The sequence below is a fragment of the Ambystoma mexicanum genome, chromosome 2p (genome assembly GCF_040938575.1).
Source record: "Ambystoma mexicanum isolate Mex_15411 chromosome 2p, UKY_AmexF1_1, whole genome shotgun sequence".
NCBI lineage: Eukaryota > Metazoa > Chordata > Amphibia > Caudata > Ambystomatidae > Ambystoma > Ambystoma mexicanum.
The window spans coordinates 537,765,012-537,784,883 of NC_090923.1; the positions used below are offsets into that span (position 1 = coordinate 537,765,012).

At 48.0% G+C, this 19,872-nt stretch overlaps 1 protein-coding gene across 1 annotated transcript in view; it reads right to left on the reverse strand.

Annotated features, from left to right (window-relative positions):
* The window catches only part of NUP210 (nucleoporin 210), a 1,233,892-nt gene that overhangs the window by 223,892 nt on the left and 990,128 nt on the right, over nucleotides 1–19,872 (reverse strand). Inside the window, exons 31-32 of the mRNA XM_069643978.1 lie at nucleotides 17,040–17,215; nucleotides 15,893–16,113 (exon numbers count right to left, since the gene is read on the reverse strand). Of these exons, the coding sequence (XP_069500079.1) occupies nucleotides 15,893–16,113; nucleotides 17,040–17,215 (397 nt within the window). The remainder of the gene's footprint in view (nucleotides 1–15,892; nucleotides 16,114–17,039; nucleotides 17,216–19,872) is intronic.

Consider the following 19,872-nt stretch of genomic DNA (forward strand, 5'->3'; position numbering starts at 1 on the left):
GAAGCAGCATGGCCATCGCAGACGTAGCCAGAAGCCTAAAGCAGCAGAGGCAACCCCTTGTCCTTGCAAGCCTTAGTGATATACTGCAATCCCTGTGAAGGTAAAGAGAGGTACGGGAGACCCAGAAGGGACTTGGGCTTAGAAGGGAGACAGGGCTCTGTTCCCCACCACATGGTGGGAGGATGAAATCATACCCATATTCAAGAATGTTCCAAAAGACTCCACAGAAAATGATCACCTCATCTCTGTTAAATGGGGCAGGGAAGCTATATGCAAAAGTCATCCTAGGTCACCTTCAAGAAGGAACAAGTTACTTACATGTAACTCCTGTTCTCCAGCATGGGTCTGGCATGGAATCACATGGTCATGAATATTCCCTGTCGTCAGGCTTGGAATCCTCAGTAAAAAGAAGAGCAGTTATGCTTTAGCCTGAAAACTGCATTTCTCCTCTAAACCAATCATCGTCATTTGTGTCATACTACCCCCATCCAATGACTGTCTCCCTAAGATCCACTCCTGGAGGCCATCTTCAGATTTGGTATAGCACACAGAGGCGAAGGAAGGAGTGTTTGCATGTGAATCCATGCCAGACCAATGCTGGAGAACAGGAGTTACAGGTAAGTGACTTGTTCCTTCTCCAGCATGGGGTCTGGCATGGAGTCACATGGATTCACATGCTCAGGACTACGATAATACAGCAGTGCATATACACAACTACGGGAGGTAGCAAGGCTCAAAGAAGTAAAACACATACCCCTGGAACTGACTCACCTCCAGAAATCTGTGTAGCACCGCTTGGCCGACCCGGAACTCCTCCCTGGAATCCCTATCCACGAAGTAGAACCTTGTGAAGGTGTGCATGGACCTCCACGTAGCAGCCCTGCAGATGTCAAGCCGGGGCACACCAGAGAGAAACGCTTGGGTAGAATGGGCTCTCGACTGGGCCTAGAAGAATACTGTTGGCCAGGCGATGACAGTACATGATGCAGCCAGGGAGCCACCTGGATATGAAAGCCTTAGAGAGGGCCTTCCTGTGATTCACAGGTCCAAAATTCACAAATTCTTGACTTAAACTGACCCTCAACTCACTCTCCCTAGCGGAAAAGAGCACCAGCAATTCACTCCTTCAACTTCTGGCTTACCAATGCCCTCAAACCCCTCAAAACGTTCCTCGCGGAGATGTGGAGCATCACCAAAGTGGTTCTCCCGCAATCTCAAACCCCTCAAAACTCAAGCACCGCCTGGAAAGGGCCTGGAAAGCCGACCCTTCAGCCCAAAACAAAACCGCCCTAGCAAGGACAACCAGATCGGAAATCAGAAAAAGCAAGAAATCTTTCTATGGGAACCAAATCCAAAATGTCCGCAACCCAAGTAAGGAACTACAAATCATAGCAGAATTCATACCACCCTCATGCTCTTGCCTGATCATCCCAAGCCTTATGAGACACCCTCTCGCTCCACTTCTACAACGCCGCTAACGAAAGACAACGCCATCGTCGCCAAACTAATAATCCTACCACCACCGCCTACCCACCTGCAGCACCCCACACACACACCCCACCCCAACCACAATCCTCATTTGACTCTCTCTCCCATCACACACCTGTAATTCCCTATCGCTGGCATCGACCAGCTGCCCGTCAGGCTCTCCGGAAGACCAGTGCCTCCCCCCACCTTGCTAAAGAAAATACTAACCGCCACCTGTGCAGGTAATGTCCCTTGCGCAATCCTTAACCACTGACTCACCTCGGGTTCCTTCCCGAAAGCCCTACAAACATCCTAAACCAAACCCATTCTCAAAAAAACCTCGCTTGATCCGCTTCTTCCCCATAAACTACCGAACAATCTCCAAAACGCGGTACATGGGCAAACTATTTGACATCGAGGCTTACAAACGGCTTGGCCAATTTGACGAATCCAATAACCTCCTAGACCCAGCGCAATCAGGTTTCAGACCATTAAGGGGAACAGAAGCCCCCCTGGTCTCCATCTGGGATGACCTAAAAAGAACAGCTGACGCAGACTGCTGCACGGTTCTCTTCCTCCTAGACAATTCCGCAGCTTTTGATACCATCAATCACATGATTCTATTAGACAGACTACAAACACTAGGAATCAAAAGCACAGCCCTGTCGTGGATCTCTTCCTTCATCTCTAAACGGTCGCAAATCATGCACCTCGACCAATTCACATCCACATCACATGCAATTCGCAAAGGTGTTCCCCAAAGAGCATCCACATCACTGCTAATCTTCCATTTCTACATACAACCCATCCCCGCAATCATCCGCTCGTACAACCTTACCTACTACAACTACGCGGATGATAGCCAGATCATCCTCAAAATGCCAAATACCAAAGGATCTGGCAACCTGGACCTCCCACCGTGCCTCTCGGATATTGACAACTGGATGACGATCAACCATCACATCCTCAACCCTGGGAAAACCAAAATCCTACTTTGAGGGAAAACATCTCTCATCCCCCAACCAATCCCTTGGCCCGATTCCCTAGGACAAGCACCAGCACCCTCAAAAGTGGTTAAAAACCTTGGATGCGAATTTGACTCAGATCTATCCCTCACCCTACACACCACCAGCGTATCCAAAACCGGTTTATTTCACCAACGGATTCTCAGGTGGATTTTCCCCTACCTCACCTTTCCCCACTGATTCTCGGCAATCAACTCCATCATCCTCTCCCGCCTTAACTACGCAAACTGCCTCTACCTGCAGAAACTCAAAAGAATCCAAAATGCGACAGCACGCCTGCTCGTTAACCTTCCCGCCAGAGAACACATCAGCCCTAATCTGAGAGTCCTCCACTGGTTCCCCATTGCCCGACTCATCACCTTCAAAGCCATGTGCATCACCCATCGCGCAATCCACAACACTGGCCCTGAATTCCTGCGTGACAAAATTGTCCCTTACCAACCTTCCAGGAATCTCAGATCTCACAATGCATTTCGCCTAGTGATCCCACTGCATAGCTCCATAAGACTTCGCGGCTCCTCCTTCTCCGTCCAAGCGCCAATTATCTGGAATTCCATCCCCCTACACATTCGCAACATCGTAAACCACCTGAAATTCAGGAAGGCCTTTAAAACCTGGCTCTTCCCAATACTCTCCTAAGCCACTGCACCCTGTGAAAACTCCCCTAATAATCTCCTTTGCTTTCTATCATAACCCAGGGGCCGCCAGCTCTCGCAGCGGTTTCACCTGACACCGCCACTCTCCGCTCAACAACACTGCCTGACTTCTAAAACCCCAGATAAGCCAGCAGCTTTCGTTGTGGATTTCCTGATCCACCAACATCCCACCTACAACAACACTCCAACTCTACAAGCACCTGAGCTAAGCCAGCAGCATTCGCCGTGGCTACACTCGCCTCACACCCACCACGAAACCATGTCCACCAATCCACACGAGAGACAATTACGAGATAAGGGTCCTGGCTAGCACAAGCACATCATTAACTATTCACTACCTCGGTCAACCCGCAATACTTACCCTGGGAAGCTTCCACCAGCCCCCCTCCCCCCTCCCGGCCCGCAAACCTATTCCCCAAGCTAGGTCCAACAAGCCCTCGATGACTGTTACATTACGAATACTTAATATACAAATCGGCTGTAGCCCACAGCCTTTCATGCCTAGGCCCCCCTCCACCTACATGAATCGAGGCGTAGGCCCCTCCGTTTGCTCATTTTATATGGAGACCCCCAGCACCGGGAAACCGGGGCCGCCTGCTGACCATATAGGTTTCTCAATTTAGGCACAGCCTCTCACAGCTTACCATATGACGAAACATACTGCAGGGGGACACCCGGAACTTGCTATTCAAGGATTCTCTTCTTAGCCTCCTACTCAAATTGCACTATTAGTGTAGGCTCTAAATTGTTTAGCATTGTACTTACTAGCATTGTCGGGTATAGGCCTCTCTCCCACCATACAGGACTCTCGAGTCTAGCTGAGCCTAGCCTTGTTCTTAAACCTCACTGCCAGGTGTAGGTCTCCCTTCCAATATACAGGACTCTCGAATCTACGGTACGTATAGCCCGCACCACTAGCATGGACAGAGGCCGCAGGCACGGCCAAGCATCCATGCATGATAAGAATACGCCTACGGTTAAGCAAATCCGGCCTAGTGCACACAGCCGTTCAGACCGAAACACCCAACGTACCTCAACACCTCTATCACTATCACGCAGCGACCACCACCCCAAAGGAACTTGGTATAGCTGACCCACATAAACTCTCTAAACAATAGCATTCTATCTCTAACCCTCAACAGCACCCACCCATGTGTTTGACCTCTCTCTGGCTGCTTAGTCAAGCCTTACCAGCCACCTATGTCCTAGAACGGCAACATGCACACACGCATCTCCTAAACTAATCCCATAGAACTCTCCAGCGACATCGACTACGGTCAAGGGAGTTCAACCACGGAAATACGCATTGAGGCCACGCACGTGGGGAAAGAGCACTATATAAATAACAAAATACAATACACATACAATACTTCAGATTTCAGGTAAATCTATATGAGCATGATATCCAGATCTTTCTCTCCTTTCCTACATTCAATGATTTCACTCCTTACCACCTATTGCTCCTGTCTTGCTGCCGTCACATCTAGTTTCTCTGTCTTAATCCCCCCTTTTTCCTTGCAACCTCAAATTGCATTTGTAGTTGAATCTTGACGGTTTCATCTATTTAATATCAGAAAGATCTACCACCTATTAACTTTCTCTTTTACTAAAACTCTTCTCCAAACGATTGTTTTATCACAGCTTAACTATTGCTGTTCACTCTATGTCTGTCCGGTCAGCCCCCCGCAGCTACCCCATATTAATATAATATCCCATACCCCTCCACATATACATGTGGAATAAAGGGGGTGTATAAAAAAAAAAAAAAAGTCGGGCAATTCGGCTGTCGCAATTGTGAGGTCGACATTTTGGGCCATTTCCCAAGGCAATCATAGTCCTTAATGGTGGTAGCTGCCGTAGACATAATGAGTTTGACAAAAGGCATCCAATTGTCTCCCTTCTTTGTCCAAAGGCAAAGCGCAAGGAGATTGGCAAATCTCTTGCGGTCAGCATCAGATACTATGGACTCTGGACTGGGTTGAACATGCACACACTTGGGGACAGTCTCAGTCACTCTATATTTCTTTTTCAAATCTGTCCTTTCTGGGAAAAGCATAACATGGGGATTCACTTTCCAGATGTTGTCCATAACAGGAATGGACACACTGGTCTTGTCTTCAGAGTCAGTTTTCTACACTGATCGAGGAAACACCCCTTCCTCAGTTTGGTGGGGAGCAGGTCAAACATCTTTGGACAGGACGGTGTCAAATGTCCCAATCTCATCAGGAGGAAAATCCCTGACTGGAAGGTCCTCAGGTTCACGCTCCACCGGAGCCAAATCATCAAATTCATCCGAGGTAGAGCAGTGGATGGATTCATTCTCTTGGGGAATGTCTTGCCCTGACTCGGACCCCAAAGGGAATTCTGAAACAGGACGTGATGCTAATGGGACGCAGGGTTGGCAACTAAGCGGGGAAGGAGGCAGATCTTGTGGAGGAGTAATGGACAGAATTCTAGACTGCAGTTCCAATAGCAGCGATTGCAAAGTCAATAACATTTCCATTGACAGGGAGTAGGCCTCTGGATGGATACGAAAAGGTGCCAGAGTACAGGGGTACAAGGTGGCTGCGGAGGCAGGCAAAATAGTTGAGGGTGCAAGAGATGGTTGCGCAGGGGGCAATGTAGAAAAATCATCATCTTCCTCTTCCAATAAACCTCCTTCTGTGTCCTCAAAGTCGATGTCAATGACGTGTTCCAAAATGTCCTCTCAAAGCACAAGGGAGTGACCTGGAACAACAGGGATTAGATAAGGCACCAGCGTGAAGAGCAGTTTCTTCCATCTCTTTGGCCAGTTTGGTGGAACTTGTGGATGAGTGGAAGTCATGGTTGTCGCTAAAGAGATGTTCTGTTATGTTAAGACTGCTTATAAAGCGCACTGTCACCCAGGGGCATCATGGCGCTGGAGAGAACGAGAGAACCCCGATCACAGTTTACGAACCAAAAGGTATTGTCCGTCATGGTTAAAAAAGATGTGTTTTTAAGGCTTTCCTAAAGGCCAGACGATTATCGATCTTTTTCAGTTCAGCTGGTAACTTGTTCCTTAGCTGTGCTGCTGCGACAGAAAAAGCACATCCACCCAGACAGGAGCGGCCGAATGATGGTACACAGAACAAACCAGCTGACTCAGATCTCAAAGAGCGGGCGGGGAGATAGCGGGAGAATTTATAGCGCAGGTACTCCACTCCCTGTCCATGAAGCGTTCGATGCACAATACAAAGTGTTTTAAACTCAATGCGTTGAACTACAGGTAGCCAGTGAAGGTGACGGAGAACTGGAGAAATGTCCATCACTGAGAACCGACCAACCCTTCTACATGTTCAGGCGCAACATTATAAATTAGCTCGTCACCAATGACATCCATGGTCAGTCTTAGCCATGTACATATTAGGACAATGGCTATCCCTTCTGCTCGCTCTGACTCCACCTAGCTTCCCATGCAGACCACAAAGTAATTTGCTTCATTCTGTATATATGTATATAGATTCTTGTATGTGTGTGTTTTGCATTTCCTACTGTATTCGTGTTCTATTGTCGCTGTTCCATCTAATGTAACTACTGTAATTAAGCCTAAAGCCTTCTTGTAATTCACCGTGCAAAGGCGCCCAGATACCCCCGGGTTGGGTGCGCCATACAAATAAACAAACCATACGGTGTCCCCATCGCTATCCGAGCTGCAAATTTCTGGAGACGTTGCAGTCGGAAGATCAGTCCGTTAGGCTGCGGTAAAGGGAGTTACTGTTGTCCAATCGACTGGATACCATTGCCGACACCACCATTGGCCGTAAGGAAGGTGGTATGAGATGTAGGACTTGCCAATGATCTTTCCATGGATTCTTCTCCCACAGATTCCTCATTTTGATAGACATCCCTATCCAGATCTGCTGTTTGGAAACATTCGACATGGGGTGTCGATCGTCGTCTCGTATTGCTGTGTACTCAATCGTCATCTCTGGACCTGACGTCAGGCATCGAATAAATACCAGGTCACTACGCCCCATGCTTAGTCCCTCCCTTTATCCCCCCATGTTAATGTTAAAGGATATTTGTACCGCACACTATCACCACTGGAGTGGTCCTCTGGCGCGCTGGTGGCTCCTATTGCTAATGGGATACCCTGCCTATCTAAAGAAACTAAGGAAGCTCATCTGTCGTCAGGAAGACGCAAAGTAAAACTTCCTTGGTCCAAACCTATCTCTATCTGAACCTACCACTAGTTCAAAAACTTCAATTCAGCCAAGAGAAGGTCTTTCTTCTCCTGGGATTCTCATAGTTTCTGATAAGTCTTTGTATGGAAATGTCCCTCTCTTACACTTGAATTCAATCTCATTTGGTAAGCTCTGTATATCTACTCCATGAGCTCTTGCAGCTCTTGTAAAACACGTATGAGCTTGTTGCTCCTCTCTGAGGTTACTCTGCTTACAGCTTATTTTTCCCCTCACACTCTTTCTTCACTTATGACCCTTTGACAGTCTCTCAATTCATTCTTGGCTACTCTGCATGGGACTTGATCCCCTTTTAGATTCCCCCACTCCTGGGTTCTCTCTTTTATACTCTTTCTTCTATTATCTGGTTCTCTTGATAGTCTTATATCATATTCCTTAGAAGCTGTGCTTGGGCTTCGTTTTATCCACTCTTTGGTCAAAAGACCTTTTCCTTCTTCCCAGAGTAATGGTCTCCAGTCTCTCCTTATTACTTCTTACTTGAGCTTTTCCGATTGGCAATCAAGCAACTTTACTCCTTGTGTTTCATCTTTACGACTTGGACGAGTTGCATTCTTCATGTACTCTTGCCTAGGTGGTGTCCTGCATTTCTCGTTCTCCCCCGTACCTTCATCTGCACGGGGGAATGTTGCAGGACACAGCACGCGCTTGGGTATTCTACTCCATTGTTAGTTTTCCCGTTATTGATTTTCAGCGGCGTCTCGTTCTCGGCATCTCTTCTGGCTGCAGCAGTCTACGGACATGGGTTCTAGGGAGCTCCTCGCGGTCCCAGCTGTGATGTTCTCAAGTGTCATTTAGCGGGTGTCTCACTCACCACGAGTCATTCGTGGTCACGCCACCACCAGCTCCTGGATACATCTCTCTTCTCAGGTAGCAGTTTCCCTGTTGCCCTTCTCACCGGGATACTGGTGTCTCACTGTGGAATTCCTTGCAGATTCGAAAGTGGTGGGCTAGGAGGTTATCTCTGCCGAGTCCCTCCAAGGAACGATCATTTCAGGGCTTTTCCCCCTGTGTAGCATACTCTTTCCTCCTCATTACTCCACTCGTCTCAGTTAAATACACATCTCTTCTTAAAGAGACATTGGCCCTCATTACGACCCTGGCGGAAAGTGACTGACCGGAGCGCCACAGCGTAAATAGCGTTTCTGCCATTGCACGAAGGAGCAAAGTGCGGCCCATTCCGACCCATCGGGCACGAGCACCACGCCACGGCGGAAGTGCAAAGTCCGCGATGGCGGAAATGACCCCAAAACGGCCCACACCGCCGCCGTACGGCGCCCTAGGTGCAATACCGCCACCCCTCTTAGCGGTCACCGCAGTGTGCGCCTACCGGAAAGTACGGTGACCGGAAATATACGGAAACGGAAGTAAAAACATGGGCCCGGAACGGGAAACATCCCGGCGTACACCTATAAAACCACTAAAACCACACAACCACTAAAATCACTACCCTGAAACACACCCCAACCCGTCACCCACCCTAGCGAAACCAAGACAAATGGGAAAAGTAGCGAAGAAAGCGTGCGACCGCAAGCGGCAGGTCCACTTCTCCCGCGAGGAACTCACCGTGCTAACCGAGACCCTCCAGGAGAATGCTGCCGTCGTCTTCTCCACGCAAATGACCAGAACGGCACTTGCAAACAAGAAGACCATATGGGCTCTGGTGGCACAGCGGGTAAGTGCGGTGGGGACCGCACCCCGCACCCCACAGCAATGCCGCAAGCGATGGGACGACCTGCGGATACGCGTCCGCAGCATACTCTCTGCCAACCGCAACATTGCCACAGCCACCGGGGGAGGTCCTGAATCACCCATCAAGTTGACCCCCTGGGAAGAAATCTGTGCCTCCACCATCGGAATGGAGAGCATAGAGGGAGTCGGAGGGATGGAGAAAGGAGTGCAGACATCCGAAGATTCAGGTAGGTGTACCAGATAAAACAATGCCAAATCCACACAGTCCATCCATGTGAAGTACCATGCGTCCACATAGTGCAACAGAAACACATGTCCAGGAGAACGGCCACACACATCGGCCTGATAGCGCACGTAAAAACCAACAATAAATACATAAATAATTAAAAACCCCTAATCACGCACTACACGTGCAGCAGGCACACCCTAACTGCAGGCTGCCAAACAACTGCACCCTCACTCCACACACAAATCAAAGCACCTCCAAGGACCCGACCCAAATCACCCTCAGGTACCACCCCAGAGCATGTGATACAATGCCATTCCAATTCCCACAGACCCATCATTAACCCTCGCCCTCCTTTACTCCACCACAGGGTCCGATCCAAACGACGAGCTACAGGACACCCCTACCAGCACACCTGCAAAGAGGGCCAAGACCAACGGCCAGAGACCCTCCACCTCAGCTGCACGCATCAAGACACGGAAGCAGCACAAATCAGGTGGCAGCACAGAGGAGGGAACATCAACAGGCACCCCAGCAGCCAGCATGCCCACAACACCACCACCACAGGTCCCCCCAATGGATGCCACAGAAGGCACTGCCTCTGGTGGCAGCAGCACCATAGGTGACACCCCATTGATGGCAGCATGCTCGGACACAGAAAACGGGGATGTCGAAGTCAGATCCATCCATGACCTGTCCCAATCCCCCTGTCTGTCCCATCCCGTACAACATGAGGATACCACGCAGGGGCACCCACAAGACAACGACTGGCCATCCCCCACAAGCCCTGTGGCAAGGCAACATGAGGACAACAGCCCCTCTGTGACACCCCCGCAAATGGGCATGGCCCAGCAGAGGCAACAGTCCCTCGACCAGTTAATCGTGCAACAGCAGCAAATGGCCACGCTCCTCAAGGACCATGCCGATGAATGTGGGGGCACTAAGGCAGACATAGAAACATCAACTGAGACACTTAGGGCAGAAATGGAGAGAGGCACAGAGACGCTAAGGGCACAAATGGAGAGTAGCACCGAGAGCCTGAGAGTCCAAATGGAGAGTAGCACCGAGAGCCTGAGAGTCCAAATGGAGAGAAGCACCGAGAGCCTGAGGGGGGAACTGCATGCGACGTCCAAAGACGTATGTGCCGAACTTGCCGCAGTGCGCCGTGTGCTCACTGAGCTCTCGCAAACCCTTAGGGACATGCATGGACGTGAGCAGGCAGACACATCATCCGTTGCAAGTTCCGTCCAGGGCAGCCCCCAACGTAGATCTGGAAGGAACCTGCGCTCCACAGGCAGGGGTGCCCCTGATACCCGCAGAGGGGGCTTGCAATAGCGACAGCCCACTGACAATGAGCATCTTTGGACACTGGGGTTCGGGGGGGGAGGTAGGAGGTTGGAGGGGGTGTGTTGGGCTCACTTGGGTGGCGGGTCGATAGGGTGTTCAACATGACATCACATATGCCATAAAAAGTGCACGATCAACCAATGAGATGTGTGGACATTGATTTTTGTGTACTAGGCCATCATAGGCGTACAGTCCATATTGTGCATGTCCCAGACACGCACAGTGCCACGAGTCCCGTGTCCATGTATCAGCCACCAGGCGTGAGTGCTAGAAGCATACATCAATGAGATGCTGACGAATGTCACGGGCCTCCGGTGCCTCGCAGACTCCATGAGGTGCTGCCACATCCCCACCCTCATCATGACCATCATCAGGTGCTTGCAGTTCTGCGTCAGGGGGCATGGGCACATTTCTACGTACGCACATGTTGTGGAGCATGACACATGCCATCACCATCTTTGCAACCTTCTCATGGCGGTACAGGAGTGCCCCGCCAGACCTGCTGAGGCAGCGGAAACGAGTCTTCAGTAGGCCGAATGCCTGTTCAATGACTACACGGGTACGTGAGTGGGCATGGTTGTAGTCCTCCTCATGCTGGTCCCGTGGGTTCCGGACTGGTGTGAGGAGCCATCTCTTCAGTGGATATCCAGCATCACCTGTATGTGGACGAGAAACGTATGATGTGGAATGCCATTGCTACATACGCACCCCCCCCCCTTCCTGCCAGGTCATTGCCAAATCACATTCCCCACATAATCATGCATGTAATGAGACTCACCGAGTAGCCAGGATCTGTTCCCTGCGTGTCGCTCCATGTAGCGTGGTATTGTAGAGTTCCTCAAGACCATAGAATCATGGGTTGATCCAGGGAATCGGGCACAACAATGTGTAATGATCCTGTTGGAGTCACACACCATTTGTACATTCAGGGAATGAAATTGTTTTCTGTTGCGGTACTGGGCCTCCATGGCATGTGGGACGACCAATTCCACATGGGTGCAGTCGATGGCACCAATGCAACCCGGTATGCCGCCAAGTGCATGGAATCCCACTTTTGTGTTGGTAATTTCCTGCTCCAAGCGTGGTAGAGAGATGTAGTCGTCTGCGTGCTGCAGGAGGGCATCGAGCACTTGCAATAGTGTCCGTGAGAACAGTGGCTGAGAAATGCCATGCAACTGTCCGACTGTGTGCTGGTAGGTGCCTGTGGCCAGGAAGTGGAGTACAGACACCACCTTCAGTAGGGGTGGGATGGCGGTTGGGCTATCTATCATGCTGACAAGGTCAGCCTGTGTCATGTCCACAATGGCGGCTATGGTGTCCCGGTCCAGACGGTAGAGGGTGTGGATCTGCTCATCAGTGAGGTTGAACGGATGTGCTCGGAGGCGTGGGATTGCGGGCTGCCTGCGTGGTGGTAGTGGCTGTGCTGGCGGCCCTTGCTGGCCCTGCCTTGGCCTCCTCCTCCTCCTGCGTCTCCTTCGTGCGGCCGGTTGCAGTTGGTGTTCGTCTTCTTCTTGGAGTTGGAGTACTTGCAGTGCTATCAGGTCCCCCAGGGCCAACATCGCGAGTCCTGCCGGTAGCATTTCGGTGTGGTTGTGGGAGGAGACTGGCTGTGCAATTTATGTGTTTTCAGGCTGTATGGCCTCCACCTGTGGTGATTAATTCCACCTGTGCAAACTGCTCTCCCCTTTGGCCGAGCACGTCCCGCGCACAACGCTGCAAATCGGGGAATGGCATCTTGCTATTGCAATCATGTATTTGTACCCGATGGCCGTGTAACATTGGTTGACATGTTCATTCTGCTGTGGTCCCATTGTTGCACATACTATCTGTGCAGTCGCGAACAGACTTGTGAAGGGTCAGTGGAACGTAGTACTCGAGTAACGGTGGGCCCTCATGCATCACTGTACCGAGTTGCAATGACGGGCGGGGCGTCCCATTTGTGGGTGAAGGCAGTTGCCATTTTCACACACAGCCGCACTAGATGGATTAATTAGTGATTTCAAACGGCCACAGATGCCTCTTCGACGTGATGTTGCAAATGTGGAATGCGAAGGGCGGCGCTTTCGGTTTCCAGCTAGCGGCGAGGAGATGCCCACAGGTCTGACTGCAAATATAACGTTCTGTTGTTCAATGTCCTTGAGACAGGGCCCATGGCGAGGAAGCAATGATTGATATGAATAGTTTGGGATGCGCAATTGCTACGTGGGCGATGAGGCCGGCCGTTCCCAAATACATGTTACTTCACAACACTGGAATTACGGGCTGGGGCACTGTGGATTTTGCAGGCTGCATAACGCACAGACTCAATGGATGTTTCTAATGTTATGTGAGTAATTATTCAGGCGTTTTGATTCCGGGATGAGGGAATGATGCATGGATGCATGGGCAGGTGATTTGATACAGAGTTTGCCATGTACAGGGCTTCTTGGGATCTATCCGCCTCCCCTACGCTATGTGATGCAGGGCTGCCATGGTGGGACCATCGTCTATCTGGCCTTGTTGAGCCCTCCCTGTCTCGACACGCCCTCAGTCACTTGTGTCCATGCACATTAACATTCCCATCTGATGGATTCTGTTTTGACAGACGCATGCACAGGTACACTCGTTTGTGATGGTGTTTGCACCTCGATATAGATGGTTAGGAGTCGCAAGTGGTTTTGGGGTGGTGATGATCCTTTGGAGTGGGCTAGCATGCATATGGCTGTGGATTTCGTGTGATCATTGAAGTGAGTTGTTGGAATGTAGTTCTGATGGCCATTCTGTTCTTTTTCTTTTCTTTTGGTTGACAGGTATCTCCTCCCCTTTTGCCACTGCCATCTGTATGCCACTCCTGCAGATGGGTTTTACTCCCGACACCTGCTGCTTCGTGTTAATCAGTGGAGCAGCATTACGATCTTATGGGACGATCGCCAATGGCCCACATGCCCTTACGCAGTACTGGTGGCTCGGAGCAACATTTCGGCCTTTCAGCTGGACTAGTGCCTCCCCATTGGGACGGCCCTGCGGTTCTGTGCGCTTCCATGTTGCCTTTTCGTACGTGAATGTGGCTCTGTGTACCATGAGGGAACAGGACGACACACAAGTAGTGGCTGGTCATTTCTTGCGGATGCAGCCCACAATGGTGATTGGTGTTTAGGAGTTCATGGCCTGATGGCTGTATGGGCTTGGTGACTTTGATGTGCATTAAATTTCTATTCTGATTTGGCCCGTGTAGCGTTTTTCTTTGCAAGTGATGTGGCATATGCCTATTTGGGGGGCGATGTATTGTGAGGAGATCTGCATTGGGTTCCAGCTTCGGAGTTTAGTTGCGTGGTACTGTACTGGGCGCGTTTGCCTACTAAGCCCGTGAGGTCAGGGATGGGGGCTGCCAATATGACAGTTTGAATGTTGTCATGCTCAGGGGCGGGGGATTGGGTTTTGTGTAACAGATGCCGGTCAGCCAGGTGGACTGGTGGAATGATGTGATTCTCGGAATATGGCTGGTCACAGGTGCCTGTGTTTGCGTGCGTTTCTTGGTGGGGGACTGTGGTCATGTCCATTGGGATGGCTTCTGTATTCGTGCCATCTGTGCCCTGCAGCTCCCATTGGCCCCTCTTGTGTTTCTTTTGTTCGTTGCCATGCATGGGTGACTTGTACATTTCAATGGTTGCATTGTGGCTTCATTGCACCTACGGGGAGTTGTACTTTGTGGGCAGGGAGCGGTGTACAGGCACTCAGTGGGGCCGTTTACGGTTGATTCGCGATGCCGTACTTCTCACCATGGCGGAATGGTACATTACGCCATGCCTGATGGCGTTAGGTACATGTCCGCTAGGGTCGGAATTGGCGTACCGTTGCGCCATGGTGGTGTTTGCGGTTTCGCATGGCGCGCGCGCGCTTGGTGCAGTTAGCGTTGGCGTTCACTACGGTGTCGCTAATGGCTTCGTACTTTGCGGTGACGGGTCATAGTCGCACCGAGCGCTATTCGATGGCGGTATTGCATTTCCGCCATCGTTTTCCGATTTCCGCAAGGGTCGTAATGAGGGCCATTCTCTTGTTCCAGTCTGGTTTGTTTCAGCATTGCTTTCAGCCAAACATGCAGAGGTCACATTCTTTGTAGCAGATAGTCCCATATATGCTACTATTTGGTGTGGCTTGGAGAGTTCCTCACAGGAACGGGAGTACTTGTCCCCATAAGGGGGAGTCACTCCCACTGAGGTCCCAGTTGCCTAGACCTCTAGGGAGGGTATTGTGGAGAGGGGTCACCTACCTGGCTTCAAAGGGGGAGGCTCCCTACAGGGGAGAAGAGGCAAATACCCTCAATATGTCACAGTGCAACACTGACTTTTTAAAAAACATGGCCATTTTAATAGTCATTATTAAGAAGCCAGTTGGAAAACATTTTTGAACAGGATGTTATACATTTCAAAACACCAAACCTTCTGTGTCCACTAGTGCAACAAAGTTCAGCTGATTAAAAAAGTAGGCAGGAAGCATTGCTCATATTTCATGGCATCAGCATCATTGTATATCCATATTTTTAAAGGTAGTCCATGCCAGCAGCCCAGGGTAGATATTTTGCGACGTTCCACCTGGTGCCAAGAGATATTTAATGATGGAAAGAGTGCCTTGTGTATGGATCGGTACACGTTGGCCAAAAGTAGAAAGATGTCACAATGATCCCTGAACTGAGTAGAGAAAGTGGAAAATTAAGAACCTTGAATACAATATTTCCATAAACCAGCAATCTCCACCTCTGCATCTCTGAATTAGGCACAACCATGACCAGGATGCAAACATATGAAGCAAGTAGAACAGGAGCCTCATTCAAAGAAACCAAGTAGCAGTCTCAAAACAAGATGGCGCGACAACACAGCAGAAGAGTGCATGCCAACAGTGATTTGGGTTTCCTTTCAAAGAGAAGTGCCTGAGCCAGTCGCCAGTACATTCAATCGGAGAACATTAATTATTTGAGAAAATAACAGACACTGCAGTTGCCCATTCCAATGGTGAATAGGAATGGAGGATTAAGCCACTCCGTACTGTAGAGTAGTAAATAACAAGACATTGTGCAGGCCAGCCCATGCACCGTCTAAACAAGTTTTCTAAAACAGATGGGTACAACTGAACAACACACTAGCTCAATGAGGTAGTAACTTCCTTATTTATCGAATATATAAAAGTTTTCATAATTACATGTGCCGGGTTAGGGCAAACGTTGGTACTGAAATAGATGACCCCCTTTCTCACATGCCTCAGATGTATCCCAGAGAAGCTTACCTTCTTGATTTACCAATATAACGCTGAAGCAGATAACATCACCAACTACGGCTCCGTCACTGAAGTCAGGGTAGATTGCATGCTCGACAGGTAGAGCTACATAATCGGATATTCCAGTGTGATCTGTATCCCAAACTCCAAGCAGTGTCAGGCCTACATTCACTGTCCTAACTACAAAAGTGTTGTTGGCTGCTCCTTTCCCAATCTGTACAAAGTCATCCCTGCAGACATAAAAAGGAAGGAGGGGAACAAAGGTTAATCAATTGTTGTCTAACATGGAACAAACGTACAGCTGAGAAGTTTCCCTTGCATTGTATAATTTACTGGTATTAAATGATCAGTTTGTTTCTGTTTCCAACACAATTGGATTTAGTTTTTGCTGTCTATATGTATGGCAAATATTGTTCAGAGATAAAGTTTGAAATGTAAAAGGAAGACAGTACTCGAGAAGATAAACGTGACCTCACCTGCTGTATTTTGAAAATGGTGAAATTCCAAGCTTTTTCCAATCCCCGTCTCCCTGATATTTCATACTAAGAGCTCTAAACCACCAAAACCTGACAGGCCCAGTCTCCATCCTTTTCTGAGGTTTCAAACTGTAGTTAAGGTTTTCCTAAAGCAGTATTTTTAAAATCTGCATCAACAATCCCAACCTCTTGTTTTATTTGCAATGACGAGGTTGCAGGGAGGGGGTTACTTTAGTGGTACAAAGTGGTGGAAAGTGTATGTGGCCTGAAGGTGATGCTCCAATTTAGGTTTATAAAAGGACATTTTGTGAGCAGTAACCAACCAGTGAAACCAGTACTCTGGTTTTATTTGAAAATATAATGTAAATAAAGGTTATGGCACCAGCCACTCTCCCCGAATGTCAAGTAAGGGAAGCAATGCTCTTTCAGCTGTGTCTGCAAGACCACTATCTTCAAAGCTACTGTACAACATGTATAAACATTGTTATCTTTCCAACTACATGCCTCTTTAAAGTAGAAATGTAAGCATTGGAGAGCACTAGAAATACTGCAACATGTTCTTTCCTAAGACCTCGTCAGGAAATCAGTGATCAAATAAAAATGTAATACAGCATGCTTCAAAGACTTCCTTAAAAAATAAAAAAAGGTTACATTTGTACAAAGTTTGGTTGCCAAGTTACCGGTTAGTTGCAAAGCTGAGTGCTGAATTTTGTGAATGGAACGAATCTCCAGAGTTGTCATGGAAATGCACTGTGAAGGTCAGAGTCATACCCAGCGGAATAGCTTGCAAAGCATCTTTATTTCGAGAATGCAGAATAGGACTTGTTGAAATTCTCAGGTATGAAACAGGAGACACCTGCACAATAAAGGGACATTAACGCAACGCTATTTATAAGCATGCCAGAAACAGAGTCCACATAATTTCAAATAACGACATGTTTCTAATACAAAGTAAGCAGGCATAGTAGTTTATTGTGAGATGCATTACATTCGTTTGTTCAGCTCTTAAGAATGTAAATATACGTTTTATTAGAAGGAAGTTGCAATCTCAAGTGAAAAACACAGCAGTACTTGGAAATGGAATATGATCCAATTACCAAGTACCCTCATTCAAACTCATATTTAACTAGATATCCCCGCCAACCCTGAAACACATCCAGTGCCTCATCTAGAAATATTAGACACCTTTAAAGATCCAGCTAGGCAGTAAAGCAGCAAGACTCAAAAATCTCTTTGCAAGAGATACCGATGGGCCTGAAAGCGTACTCATCATACTGGGGTTAGAGGAAAAAACCTCACAATATAAAATCAATTACTGTTAGTCGATGGCGTCGCCATTTCGGGGCTGATTCATGGAATTATTTGCGCCGTAAAATGGAGATTTATGCGCCATTCTGCCCGTAAATCCCTGTTTAACAAATGGGGATTTGCAGCCAGAATGGGGCTCAAATCCCTGTTTTTCGGTGCAAAAATTCCATGAATCAGCCCCTTCATGTGTTATAGCAACACAAACTAAACCTTACATAATTTAATTACCACAATCGACCAACTCAAAACGATTTTCAACAGAATTTAGTAGATTGCCTCATGCGGAAACGACTAAATGGAGTGATGCCACCTAAAGGATTGCACTCTTCTTCGCTCCCTTGCATAACTCTGTAAATAAATACCTTGATGCCTGGCAATTGCATGTTGCGCCCATACGCCCCTGTCCCAAAGTGCTCAGCAAAGCCACCTTCACTGGAGGAGGCCACTTTCCAACATAAAATTCTATACCTTGTGATTTGTTTAACAACAAAAAACAAGTAGCCAGAAAGTAAGGGGTGATATAAATATGTGGTATCCTAATAAAGGAATCCTCTCTAAATAATATCTTATTGCTGGTTTTATTTTTTCCAAAATACAAACCATATTAGGCTTCCCTATTCATTTCTGAATTTGGTTATAGTTGGTGTGAGCCGAGTACAAAAACCAGTGCACCTTCAGTCTGCAATGACCCCCTGACATCTCAAACTTTTCTCACTAGCCCAGGTGTCTGCAATCTTCGTGTCTCCAGATGTTTTGAACTACAACTCCATCAGTCATAGCTAATGGTGCGTGACCATGGGAATTGTAGTTTAAAACATCTGGCAACACGCAGGTTGGACCCCTGCACTAGCCCATTCGGATTTGCACTGTTTCTGGCTAGTACACCTACGGTAAGAAATGGCTAATTTCAACGAATACGGAATAGCCCGCTTTGGCTTTAAAGTTCAGTATGAGCCTTGCCAAGGGCAATGCACCGGTTTCTGGAGGGCAGATAGAGGCAAGCAAGTCGTACAGCTGTGAAATTCATGCTTCAGGGAGAGATCACAAACACTGGGCGGCCAAATCTTATCCTGGGTGGCAAAAAGGGCTTTCTGGAGAAATGAAAATGTTTCCATATCCATAAAACAAATACACCAGGGCATAGAGAAACTGAGGGGCTGTACATCTGAAGCCAAACATGTCTCAATTTTCGAAGACAAATCTGAGAACTACACCCGACCTTCAAATTTATGGTCTGGAGGCATAAAACCAAAATGTAAGAGCAATATATAGGAACAAATGTCTGACTCCTGAGTCTGCTTGAGGGAACCGAGGAAGAAACCTACAAGGCTTCTTGGAAGTAGGCCATGCACAGACAACCTATGTAGACACAGTCCCTCTGCACTCTGCTTAAGAATGACAATGTTAAGTTGCTGAGATATCACAATAAAAGTAAAATCCTGATGGAGGTGCAGAAACAAGAGGCAATAATGCAGTGGCAGTAGAATCTCCCTATACTACATTTCATACCTGAAAACAGGTTATGTATTTATTTGATGATGTGAAGAAGGCCAAGCATGGTTATGTATAGAGGTAAAAGGGAACACCTGTACTTCGAAGATTACACGGATGCTGTGCACCACATTGAAACAATGCTGTAACAGAGGGATAGATTCAATCATGTCATGTAAAGGTTAATCTGAAAGCAGGTCCATGACTGTACATCATTATGAAATGGAAAATAGATATGCTGAGGTTCACTGCTCTTTTGTATCTAGCTGCGCTTACAGAGGGGGGAGGGCATTTGGGGGTAGAGGATGCTTTCAGAGAGAGCATTTAGCAAATTAAATATTTTCAGTAGCAGCTGCGATAATATGCATTCCAGTTCTCAGGTAAAAAGCAGGTGGTGGACATGTGTAGACTGGAAAGCAGAAAAAGGATTGAATTGTTGGTTTTCCATTAGGACAAGAGACGTCAACTGAATTCTGAACAGGCCAGGTCAGGATAAAATGTGAAAGATGAAAGGAGTACTGTGATTTCTGTGAGAAAGGGAAGGGAGCTGTACTACATGAACATGTAGTGCTTAGAGATATAGAAACTCTGAGTAAATATAAAAAATAATGGGAAATGCATTTATGCTACTAACATATTAACGTGATAACAATTTCTTTGCTCTGCTGGGGTGGCTAAATGCTTAACATATTGTAAAAATCAGTGTGTCACATT